The sequence below is a fragment of the Stylophora pistillata genome, chromosome 1, assembly GCF_964205215.1.
Source record: "Stylophora pistillata chromosome 1, jaStyPist1.2, whole genome shotgun sequence".
NCBI lineage: Eukaryota > Metazoa > Cnidaria > Anthozoa > Scleractinia > Pocilloporidae > Stylophora > Stylophora pistillata.
Genome location: NC_142519.1, coordinates 56,619,113 through 56,630,948, shown reverse-complemented (window position 1 = coordinate 56,630,948; position 11,836 = coordinate 56,619,113). Strand labels below are relative to the sequence as shown.

General features: G+C 39.8%; 1 protein-coding gene across 1 annotated transcript in view; it reads right to left on the bottom strand.

Annotated features, from left to right (window-relative positions):
• Positions 1 to 8,450: 8,450 nt before the first annotated feature.
• Positions 8,451 to 11,836, bottom strand: part of LOC111331153 (organic cation transporter protein) — a 9,613-nt gene continuing 6,227 nt past the window's right edge. The window contains exons 6-10 of the mRNA XM_022936210.2: positions 11,157 to 11,291; positions 10,516 to 10,595; positions 9,825 to 9,933; positions 9,631 to 9,703; positions 8,451 to 9,510 (exon numbers count right to left, since the gene is read on the bottom strand). Coding sequence (XP_022791945.2) covers positions 9,280 to 9,510; positions 9,631 to 9,703; positions 9,825 to 9,933; positions 10,516 to 10,595; positions 11,157 to 11,291 — 628 coding nt within the window. The 3' untranslated portion in view covers positions 8,451 to 9,279. The remainder of the gene's footprint in view (positions 9,511 to 9,630; positions 9,704 to 9,824; positions 9,934 to 10,515; positions 10,596 to 11,156; positions 11,292 to 11,836) is intronic.

The window sequence follows — 11,836 nt, the reverse complement described above, 5'->3', positions numbered from 1 at the left end:
CTTTTTATATTTTACATGTAGGGGCGTCCTCGATAGAGATATCCTCCGACGTTTCCTTTTATGTATGCTCCGCATAATAAATTGATTGATTGATTGATTAGTTCGCGACTCAGAGTAGCTGCTATCACTCCAACTCATTTTCGGCGATAGGACAGAGAGAGCGAAAAAAAGGAAAGAAAAGAAAATATCTGGAGAAAGGGTGTTAAGATAAAATACAATGAATTATATAAGAATATAAAACATTCAGCATCACCATTGAAAACAGAAAATCATCGTCCAGTTCCTCAGTTTTGAGCTGCGAATCATATCAATTGGTGTGTATTTTTTAGCCTCCTTCTCTCGTTCCAGCTGGTCTTTCCTGACATCCTCCAGGAGAGATTTCAATGCCTCTGAATCGATAGGATAATAACTACAAGACTTTGCTACTGAGTAACACATTGCATAAAGCCCTACAGCAGAGCATTGTTTACAAGAGCAGTTGTGTTGTCTCAAACTGTTGACTGAAGTTATTTCATATGTACTTATCTGCACTCCTCAGAGTTCATAATTGTCATTGAGGGAGTCTCTAGTCTGGAAATACTGCACTAAGCCCTGAATAGATGGTACTTCGAATAGTACACATGTACCTGAGAGATGGCTTCTACCATATTCGTCTCTTGTATGAGAATCAATTATCTTATAACTCCCATTATCAGTACAACAGATACTGACACTGTTTATATTCTATTGTCAGAATAAATGAAGAGCAATTTTGTGACATGAGTGATTCAAAATCCCTCTCTATAGATGTACTGTACTGATATTCCTCAATTATTGAATCACAATAATGTAGATTAACAGTGTAGCTTTCACTTTACTTAAGTTGGTAATTTTTCTCAGACAAAGCAATCATTGACAGTAATTCTGTTTGCATTAAATACAACTGCCCTGTACATCATGACAGTGTTGAATACAATTGATTACCCATCTCCAAAATTTGTACCAGGTATGTACTCCTTTTATCTTATTATAAATCAGAGCAATCAAACTCATAGCAACACATTGTTTTACAGCATTTTCATCAAAGTACATAATATCACCTTGACTATATGGTGCCTTGATTGTTAGAATAGGATCAATACCATGTATAAGAGACCCACAATTTGTTTCAATGTCACTGCACACATTCAGTGTAGCACAATGACCTCTGTGGCTTGCATTCTTGTGCACACTTGTTAATGTATTACAGATATACAAAGATAGATATTTGCTCAGTCTCTACAACTCAACAATTTTCGATTCAGTGTTGACTGTTTAGAATGCCATTTCTTTTTCATCTTTTGTACAAACTTAATACTGTCATTACTGTTCCTTTTTCTAACTCTGCATTTGATGTAGCAATACATTTTTGATGAGTTAGGAATGTTTTTAAGAATACCCCCGCACATCAGTTTCTTTATTTACTTGTTTTTACGTGAAAGCTTTTCTAGTTTTTTTTTTGCTCGCATTCTGCTATGCTCACGATTGAATCGTCTTCACACATGGTAATCACCACTGTTAATATCACAACGATTAAAAAACACCGCATGATGAGATCTGAATTCTTTTGCATAGTTTATTTCTTTTGTAACATCATTTTGTTGCGCACACAACGCCGATTACCCTGGCTCCAGAGGTTTCTCTTTTTCTCCCTGTTTACAATCCTTTCGTGTTGCGAAGCAGCGAGATTGGCCGAGCTGCATAGCAGCGTCTCTTTTTCTCAGAGCTGCGAGCGAGAATCTCGCTGCTTCGTAGCTCGAAAGGATTGTAAACAGGGAGAAAAAGAGAAACCTCTGGAGCCAGGGTAAACGCTGATTCGTCACACTTTTGTTCTATGCATGGCGCTACTTTGTCCAAATTATACATCATCACATTCATTTGACACCGTGTTATTAATATTTGGTACCAAACAAACATTCCTGCATAACAAAAACGTGAATTTAATATTCGCACAAAAGCGACATAACTAATGGAACGAACAGAAAAATAACAGCGGATAATTAAATATACTCTGTTTGAGCAAAAGCATAACAAATGTAAGCTTAATAATCACGATAGAGGACACATAAATATAACAATTACGTTTATCCTCACTGATGAAAGTCCAACATGGCATCTTTTTTGTCGTTTCACAGATTTTGATCGTGAGGCACCTTGTATTTATCAGCAAATGTTCTCCTGTCACTCTGTTCACATCCACATTTCAGTGTTCAGTGATAACTTTTTTGATTTCTGGTTTGATTCTAGAGAGACCTTCGCTAAATCATTTGATTCTTTTACTGTTTTGAGTTCGCGGAACGACCGGTTCGAAATATACGCTCATTACACGCGCCATCTTTAAGACTGGGTCTACCGTGAAGGATGTGTGGGTCTGTATGTTTGGGCGTTAACACATTCGACATATCCGCCATCTTTAAAATCGTGGGAAAAAGATTGCGCCTTTATTATTACGTGTCTGCGGTATTCCCCATTGCACGTGATGGAGTTTTGTGGAGAGGCACTATGGTAAACCTATAGTCGGTCGCCCGACTAAAAAGAAAATGTTTTTCATGTAGTGGTGCTACACAGTGGAACTCACTCTTTGAATACATTCGATTTTACGAATCATTACCAAAATTATCAGTTAAATTTATTAACGTGATTATTTATTTGAAAATTTTGATGTATTTTTTAAAATGTAGCTATCAAGATTTTAAATTCAGTATCTGTAACCACACGCCCCGTGTAAATAGCAGCTTAGTTAACGAGGCAAGTAGGCGGTGAGCATCAGGATCGTAAAACAAAAATTGAGTCCTTTGCATTCTGTCGCGGTCGAGTGAACGTCTTTGGTGGCAGCAAGAAAGCGTGAATCAGTACGTGGAATGTAATGGAAATTTACTGTCTGTTGCCGTTCCCACGAAAGAATTATTACGAACCTACACAACTTGTCATTCCTCCGTGACGAATTCTTTTTTGGGAAGGCAACTGATGAGATTCAGAAAGAATCCTCGCTAACTACGAATTAGCAAACGATGCATGAAGAGTGAGTTCGGGAGTATATGCAGAAGTAGGCATAGATCATTTCACGCAAGTTTTAAAAAAGATTAATTCACAAGCAACGTTTTCTGAAAAAAATCAAGGGGCAAGATTTCCACATGACCCCATACATTTATTTGCATAGAGCGTTGCAAGAAACCTTTATATTTAGTCTTTATGACATGGAATGCATAATTAATGTATGGGGTTATATGGAAATCTTTCCAATCAAGGTTTCGCACACTAATGCGGGCTTTGACCGTCATTCTCACGGCCCGATATATTGACCGCAGTTATTAATTTAAAGGCCAACACTTGCATAATTACGATTAACCTCTCTTTCACGGTAGTTCTTTAGGGATTCAGGCACTGTTGGTTGATTATGTGTGGCTTCTACGTTCCTGGCAGCAGTAGAAAATTCTACTCGATTCTAAAAGCTGACAAATTTTATATGCATAATTAGTGAACGGTTTTCTTTTGAAATCTATATCTGAAGTTAGTGTTTGATCGTTTGTCTTGCTTTAGTATAGAGTCTTTGAAAAGCTAACCCTGAGCATCTGGAAATACTACTAGTATTCACTACAGTAATTCCTTTTTTTATTCGCTATGTCTATTGTAAAATTTATTTTCTTTACGGAGTCCCAAGGTAAACTTGGACGTCTATTTACTGAGTTGTTATAATTGATTTTGCCTTTAATCTTGCAGACAATTTGTACTTATGCGGCTGCATATATTGCTTATTTTTTGCTAGACTCACAAGTTTAAAGAGGTTTTTAGATGTCACAGGGGGCTGCAAATAAAGAGTTCATTGCACAAATTGATCATCTGCATTGCCGACTTCTAAACGACGCTAGAATGCAGCCAAGCAAAACTTGTCCTTTGAAATTTAGAGCCGCTGAGAGCTGAGAGCGACATCATCTCCCTACAATTCCTTGTATAAAATTGATGAACTTGAAACTTACCTCCTCTGTGAATATAGACAACAAGGGACGGATATAAGCAAATTTCTAGAGCAAAGTGTATTTCTTGATAAAGTCGTCCGACCTGAATGTGAACGCCCAATAGCGCAGTGTAATGAATCAGCCAATTAAATTTGTGCACTAGCATAAACATTTGCTTATATTATCATTGCTAAACATGCATGTTGAATCTAAATGAGTCTGAACGCCAACTTTGACGTTCCACGATCCTAAACGTAGTCACGAAGATGGTATTTGACCTGAACCTTTACAGTAAGGTCTCTAACAACTGAATCCTTCACCGTAAAATTTGATTCAACTACGATCTGAGGTGTTAACATCTGACCCGTGATAAATCTCATTATTTTTTCAAGAGTAGTAAATTTAGTTCACGCTTTACAGCATCTTCATTTACCTCTTAAGGCCAAAGACAACGTAAGCCAGTTACGCAAGCAAGTTTTTTTCTGAAAAATGTTTACGTATTACCACTCTGCCAGACAAGATGCCTTTATATCATGTTACCCTGCTTGAGAGGGCAACCCAAGCCGATGGGAAAAGAGAGACAACTGAATTTCCCTGTTAAGTACACCAGAAGTATGGCCATAATCATCGACACGAGATCGACGAATATGACGGCTGACCCTGGGGCATTCATTTCATTATTTTTTACTGCTTTTTTTTTCTTATGTTTCCATGTCTTGATCGTTTTACCTGGTCGTTTCGTTTTAGTGACTTCAGTAGTTTCGCTTGTACTTATGTTTTGCCTTTTCGGGTTTTAGTAGACGCCCTGACAAAGGACTAAAGCTCGACACGTCAAAGAAACTCTTAGTTGAAAAACTCAGGCCTAGTTCAGACGACGTGTGCATGCTCCTGCCGTGTCGAACCCATGCAGCTTCCAAAGGTCGGATCATCGGATCATTATACTATCTAAGCTAAACCAGTATCTGCCCCCCTTTCCCTCCCCCCCTCCCCCACTACCCACACAACAAAGAAATCTGTGGTGCGTGGTATGCGAGATAGTGCGTGGCGCGCTCTTGGACGATGGATAACTCAATGGATAACTCAAAAGGACTGGACCCCAATTCTCAATGCCTCCTCATGTGAGAAAAAGTTCCAGCTGCTCATGTCGGAGCTTGATGGCGCCATTAATAATTTTCTTCCGTAGAAGACCATTAAGGTACATCCTACTGACCGCCCTTGGATAACTAGCAAGATCAAAATGTGGATCACTAAACGCCAATCTGCATTTTCTTGATACGGAAAGGACTCAAATGGCTATCGACATTGGAGAAACAAAGTCCAAGGCGCAATAAAAGCAGCAAAACATCACTACTATCAAAAAAAGATTGCTGAGGTCCAACATGTGAACCCTGCAAAATGGTGGAGGGAAATAAAAAAGCTAGAAGGCCAGGATGCTAAACAGGAATGGTACCATCAGTTTCTTGATAAAGACACAAACATCAAGCTGTTAGCAATTAAATAAGATCAATAGCTATTTTATTGGGTTGACCGACCATTTCTGACCTCTGTGCCAAGGAGCGCCCACGCCATTTGTTCCTGATGAATTATTAATTTCAGAGTGGGAGGCATACAAGTCTTTGTCATCACTTCAGACGTCGAAAGCAGTCGGTCCTGACAACATACCTAACCGGCTCCTGAAAGATTTTGCCTTCGAGTCAGCTCCCCATGTCTGTGACATTTACAACCAGTCTCTAAGGGAGGGGTACGTACCAGCTCTTCTGAAATCGTGTATTGTGACACCTATCCCTAAAGTGTCTCCACCTGGACTTAGTGTGCGAGATTTAAGATCCATATCTCTTACCTGTACTATGGCAAAGGTTATGGAAGGCTTTACTTGTTCCAGACTTTTATCCCAATTGGAAGGCAAGATCGACCCTTGTCAGTTCTCTCGTCAGAAGGGCACTCTACAACAGATACTCTTAGATATACGCTTCAAGCGATCTACGAAGCAGTTGATAGCGGTGAGGCGTCGGCTCGGATATTTTTCGCTTATTTTTCTAAAGGGTTTGATTTGATCGATTACTCAATATTGATGCAGGAACTCGCAGACCTTGGAGTTCACCCAATCCTTTTATCTTGCATTGCAGCTTTTTTTTTGCCTATCGGAGGCAAGCAGTTAAAATTGGGGGATCTCTATCAAATTGGTTAAAACTAAAAGGAGGAGCCCTCCAAGGAACTAAGTTGGGTGTGATTCATTTTACGGCGATGACAGACTTCTGTCCGACTGGCAGCTGCGCATTAAATACGTTGATGATACCAGTGCTCTCGAAATAATTCCAAGGAATTCCCCTAGCTTATTCAATGTTGTAGCCTCAGACATTCATAATTTTGCCATTGCTCATAATATGAGTCTTAACCCAACAAAGTGTAAAGAAATGCATATTAATTTTCTACGCAACTCTAACTGTCTCATTAACCCCATATTAATTGGCGGCAACGCCATCCAGTGTGTCAATACCTATAAGATCTTAGGAGTTATTGTAGACAGTGACCTGAAGTGGAACTGTCATGTTGATTACATTAATAAGAAAGCTTGTAAGAGGTTATACTCCCTTAGAGTACTGCGCAGAGCCGGGGTGTGTCAATCTAACATCCTGAAGATATACCTTAGCACAGTTCGGCCAGTTTTAGAGTATGCTGTACCTGTCTGGCAGGATTTTCCTGCCTATCTGTCCGAATCCATAGAGCGAGTCCAAAAGAGGGCGCTTAATATGATTTACCCCGAGGCTCAGTCATATGCTTATGCCTTACAGTTAGGTAAATTAGATAGGCCAGATGACAGAAGATCTAGAGTGGACCTGTGCTATAAATACATGGCAAAAATGAAATCCCCCAGGCACCCGCTGCACCATCTGCTCCCCAGTCCACTCCTGCACCCATCTGCTCCCCAGCCCACTCCTGCACGCACCTAATTACAACTTAAGGCAGAAAACACACAAGTACTATGTCTTCCGAAACATTCAGATATATAGGACAAAGAGAACGGAGGACTTTTTTACATTTAAATATTTTAAATGATTCGATTGTTATTATCATTGTTATAGTCGTAAATTTTTTAGTTTTTAGATAATAGTTTCCCTTAAGATTGTAAAATACACTCGATAATTCAGGTCCTTTACTACCAGAGAGTTTAATAAACTAGTCATTCTAGTCATTCAATCTAGAAATTAAATGGACAAAAGAACGGCAAACGTACGGAGTCTGAATTAAACTTTTGAATTAAGTTCGACAAATGTCTGCCGTGCTAAACGACTCTGGCGCGACAACGAATCAAACATCGTGCCTCCGCCGAGCCAAACAAAATTGGTAAATTGTGCTACGTACTGCACGGTGTTTTGACGGGATTTCGTTCTCACGGGAAGTTACGATAAAGGATGGATTGTTAGTTTACTTAAGTAAATCCTGAATTTCGTACGACTCTAGCCCGATGTCTGAATCGGTGTCGTGTTTCTGCCTTGCCGAAGTAGAATCTAATTCCAATTATGTTCGGCACGGCAGAAGCACGACGTCTGAAGTGGGTCTCATTTGATAAAACCAAATTATCATGTAGTATATATCCCTCAACGACGCAGCACTGAGTCTGTAGTTTCATTAGAACTTACCCCCTTTATTCTTCTGAAAAGACGTTCTTTTTGATTCGCGCCCAGTCCTTGCAAGCTCAATTCAAGTAGTTCACAGGCTTCCTTACACAGTAGCCTATGGATGTCACCTCAGTGATAGACACAGGTTAATATTTAATTCGGCGTCTGTTTCGATATGAGTTATACTAAGATTACGATCGATCATACGGCCTCTCGTTATTGCTATGCGTCTGTTTGCGGAGGAGGCGCGAACTTTTCTTTGTCAGATCACATGTGAAAAACTTGATACCTATTAATGGCAATTTACTGATTCCCCGGCTGATATAGTGTTTCACGTGATACCACCACAACTAGTTACTAACAACGAGGATGTCCGTGAACATGAGTTTGCTTAGCTTCGCAGATTTATCAATTCTATGGATCAAGAAAGGTCAACATCTGTTTACACTCATTCTGCTGTGATGTGATGCCAAAACGAAGTTTATGAATAATAGGTTCTAAATCAAATTTTTCTTATTTACATTTTTGTTCATGATCGACTGCTAAGGGCGTTACCATAGTAACTAACCACTTTGTCCTGCTGGAAACCGGTCAAATCGCCCGGATGTTTAGTCTTGGGCAAGGACTTAGCATTGGAGATTTTGAAACAGAAATCTTTTTTTTTTTTTTTTTCAGTCTCAGAATTGATTGTAGCCTATTCTCTTCGGGTAAAAAAGATCCTGCGTTTTCATTCATCTTCAAGTCTTGAAGAAAAGGAAACAAATAATAAAGTATAATCGTTTCTCTCACGACGTTGTCACGTATAACCCTTTTTTACGAAAAACAAAACTAGTTTACAAAACTCAGTTTACAGGTATTTTAGTAACAGCCTTTATTGCGGGGTATAATAATAATAATAACAATAAAGACTTTCTTTAAAGAGGGTTAACACTTAATAGCCAAAGGCTAATAAACTTGTGACCCTCGGAAAATAAAATTACAAACGATGAACACAAACATAATATAATAAAGTTAAAAACCTAAATCTATGAGAGACGCGAATAGTTGAATTGTTATTCAACCTTAGAGTAGAAAAAAGGTACAGTGGTGAATTTCACTCACTACTATACGTTTATCATTGGTTGCAAACTTCTTCAGTACTTGTTTTCGTGAGTTACTCTATTTTAGCCTATCTATTACTTATCCCTATTCCTTCTTTAACATAATGTAATTGAGTGGTCTCGAACCCAGGCCTTCCACGGCCAAGCGGTTACAGTTACACGGTAGGATCTGAGTGCAAGATTAAAAACTGGGTATCTAAGGGACCACACCTTATTTATCGCCGGAAGGGAGAGGGGCGCGGAGGATTTTTGGGGAGGTACACATGGTTTTCAGGGGGGTACGGAGGGGGATCAGTCCTCACTAACAGAGTATAAAGGGGGGGACTATAGAAAATTGTCTGCCAATGAGGGGGAAGGGGGGAGGGAGGGTCGTATCCCGGGGTATAATTAATGATCGGTCTCTAATTAAGTGGCTGATGCTCTCATTTACTTAAAACCAACGGAATTACCGTTCGTCCTATTTTGAGCCTATAGAAAACATTTGATTATGATACTACAAACGAAAGCTGACCTTGCACGTTTAAAACCAGACCTCCCTGCAACAGAGAAGTTGCCACCCCCAAGTATTTTACTCGTTAGCTTCGTTTAAAGATATACTACTTTTACGTCATTCGCCTTCTTGCGCCTGCGCAGCTCAATCTTCTTCCCACAATAAGGTATCCCATAATCGTCTTCGGCCGCTTCAGCTTCTTCGATGGTTTGGTGCATTGGAGAGAAGAGTGTCTCTGGAATCCAATACATTAAAATTCCAGCAAGCGTTGCAACCGCTCCAAAAATTACAACTGGAAACACAATACTGAGGCCTGGAAGCTGGCTCTGGAGACAAAAATTAAATCATGTAAAATTTCTTTATACGTGTTTCGGATCGCACAGCCCTGAAAATTTAAGGGTTGATGTGTTGTTTTGTGCGTCGTGGAAAAAATAAGGGATACATACCATCAAAACAACATAAGGCGCCAAGATTCCACCAATCCGTGCACTTGTAGATCCTGTACCTTGACATGAGTTTCTATTGGCATAAAAAAAAGCTGAGTTGCACGAGTTTTAAAAACCACTTACACAGCGTAGCGAGACAAAACAGATGCTTCATCACACGCAAAAATTCAACCAAAAGTGCCCTTGACGCTTACCTGAGAACGGTTGGAAACAGCTCAGAGGTCATCAAATAAATACTCGTCCAAGTGCAATCAATCAACAGGTATCCAAAGAGGGACAGAACTGTTGTTGCCACGTCAGAATCTAGGAAGATATTCACAGAAAGAGGTTCACCACTAAACCCTCCTTTCTCGGTCATGTCTGGATCTTATTTTTACGTCACCCGGAGACACCCAGCTAGATAGCATTCTCAGTCTTGCCGACCGACCTCTCATCTAATGGTGCACGTGATTATCATTTTCTGAGGAGCATGCCAATAACCTTCTTGGGTCCGGCTCATTTTTGAGAGAAAGATCTGGTGTTGTCAAACATATTGCGAGGACAGTTTTGCATGAATATAAAAGGATAGCGTTTAGGTCAACATAAAAGAGAGTTACTATTTTCAGACTTCGCACAGCAAGAGTGAAAGCCGAGACGAGACGAAAGTTCGCTCATAACGACAAATCATAATAAGGAAAAACAAAGAAAATGTTCAAAAAGTCAGTAAAAGCTCAAAGTAAAGACAAACTAACTGCCTGAAGCGCAGCAAAACGTGACCCGAGATCTTGTTGCGGCAGTCAATTAACTGTGACAGTAACGTGGGATGTCTCGGCCAGTCATAATTAAAGAAAATCAAATGCAATATTAGATATCTTTCTACGCTAAGTTTTTCACAATTTATCATACCTTTGTGGACCAGCAAAACCAAGAGAAAGATGACTCCAACCAGGATCATGATGATGCCATGACAAATGCGGCGACCAAATCTGCAAAAAATACAATCACAATCGCCATCCCTGGCAACAGAACCTAATGTATTCCCGCCAAGACATTTATAACAACAATTTCTTTTTACTTCCATACGATTGTAGCGTCCAGTCATTTCCTCATTTGACAGGCCTACAGCTACCAGGACAACGTTTGACAACCCAAAGGTGATTGAAGTATGTCTCAAAATCTAATGCGCTTTTTTCCTTTCCAACTGATATCAATTTTCGTAAGATTTTCGTGAATGTAAATTTGTTGTTAGATCAAAAAAACACCGTTTATCTGATAAATCAGTGCATTAATTTTGTGAGGGGAACTTTTGAGCACCTTTTGGGGCCATGGGGGTTATTTGCGACATTTAACAATGGTCATAACTGACAAAAATGCGGATTTTTTACACCAAGCAGATGGTACCATGTTTTCTGCTATTGACATTTCTTAAAAAAAACTTTTTTGTATTGTAATCTAAGATAAAATATTTCCTGCAGAGCTGAAATTGGAAGGGATTAAATTTAAAAAAGTCACAATACATGCTACATATAAAAAACGCCTATGTTTACTTCAAATATAGAATCCACGTGACAGGTATTCGGACAATTGTGATGATCTCCATGACAACGTAATTAACATAAAGATCACCGACCAACTGGGAGACGAAAATGAACATCCCAAAACTGACCAAGGCTACCACAAACCTGCGGGAGCAACAGATATTAACCCTTTCAGGATTGATTCTGACACAGAGGACGCAGGATTTATAGAGGCCAGTCATTATCTTTCGCTTGGGAGGAATGAAAAATTATCGGGGGGTGGGGGGACCATACGATTTTCAGGGGAACAGAGCAGGAATCAGACGTCGCCGAAAACAGAACATTATGACATAACCAAAGTAAAGCGTGCGCATCGTTTTCCCATGGGTATGCTGCTGACGTGAGCAAATGCAAAGACTAGTTTCAGCACGCTTGTATTTTCTGGTAACGTAAGGAGGGGGGTGAATAGGGGTATGCAAATCCGCCGATCCGCTACGATTTGATAACCAAATCCGTCAATCCGTTAAAAAATATTGATAAATCCAAATCCGTTCGCTACTTATCTCGTAAAAAGGTGGAAAACGCACCTTGAGCTGTTGTGTGTTAGCTAGGCAATGGCTTTCCCATCGAGCGAATCGCAATCGGTGGGGTACAGTGTCATGGATAAGGGCGCAAACACAGCAGACGTCCCAGTGCGTTACTATTTCGCT